At 58.7% G+C, this 680-nt stretch overlaps 1 protein-coding gene across 1 annotated transcript; it reads right to left on the bottom strand.

The window, feature by feature from the left end:
* Positions 1–150: 150 nt before the first annotated feature.
* Positions 151–638, bottom strand: LOC104870924 (metallothionein-1E-like). Its single transcript, XM_010636987.2, has 2 exons — positions 477–638; positions 151–271 (listed from the first exon to the last, which is right to left on the bottom strand). Exons 1-2 carry the CDS (start codon positions 571–573, stop codon positions 180–182), a joined length of 189 nt encoding a protein of 62 aa, XP_010635289.1. The 5' UTR covers positions 574–638; the 3' UTR covers positions 151–179.
* Positions 639–680: the final 42 nt, after the last annotated feature.

Below are 680 nucleotides of genomic sequence, written 5' to 3'. Positions count from 1 at the left end.
CTTTCCAAGGAACACCAAGCAAACCATGGTCACAAGCAAGTCAACTTTATTATCATCACATAACTTCGTAGAAAAAGGAATTTAGGAAACGGGTCATAGTCATAAAACACAAAACAAAACAAAACTTCCAGGTAGGTCTCTGTGGCTCTCTGTACAGGTGGGAGACGGGCTGGGCACAATCAGGAGCAGCAGCTGCACTTCTCAGAAGCCCCTTTGCAGACGCAGCCCTGGGCGCATTTGGCACAGCCCACGGGGCAGCAGGAGCAGCAGCCTGGGCAGAGACAGGGCGGCAGAGATGAGCACTGGGCAGAGAGGAGAAGGGTTCCCGCCCTCCCTCACGGGGATCCCTGCGGAGGGGCCAGCTTCCACCTCCAAGACCCCAGTCCCCGGACTACTCAACTCCCCCAGGACGGTGTGCAGGGCTGCGCACGGGTTGGGGCGGGGACGGGGTGGAGGGCACAGAGGGTCCCACTCACTCTTCTTGCAGGAGGTGCATTTGCACTCTTTGCAGGTGCAGGAGCCAGCGCAGGAGCAGGAGCCACCTGGGAGGAGGGCAAAGGCACAGATGAGCATGGTCCCTGAAGGCGGGACTGAGCAAAGGAGCGCGGGCAAGCCGCTAACTCAGGGGCTTCCTGGGAAAACGGGGTCCGGGAGATCTAGGGTAGATAGAAACCCACTAA

The sequence above is a fragment of the Fukomys damarensis genome, unplaced genomic scaffold, assembly GCF_012274545.1.
Source record: "Fukomys damarensis isolate Sample0158 unplaced genomic scaffold, DMR_v1.0_HiC HiC_scaffold_31992, whole genome shotgun sequence".
NCBI lineage: Eukaryota > Metazoa > Chordata > Mammalia > Rodentia > Bathyergidae > Fukomys > Fukomys damarensis.
Note: the sequence above shows the minus strand (reverse complement) of the source record. Positions and strands in the feature narration are given on the sequence as shown.

Coding starts and splice junctions, on each gene's coding strand:
- LOC104870924 (XM_010636987.2), bottom strand. CDS start 573: ATGCTCATCTGTGCCTTTGCCCTCCTCCCAGGTGGCTCCTGCTCCTGC. Junction 272..476: donor ATGCACCTCCTGCAAGAAGA/GTGAGTGGGACC, acceptor GTCTCTGCCCAG/GCTGCTGCTCCTGCTGCCCC.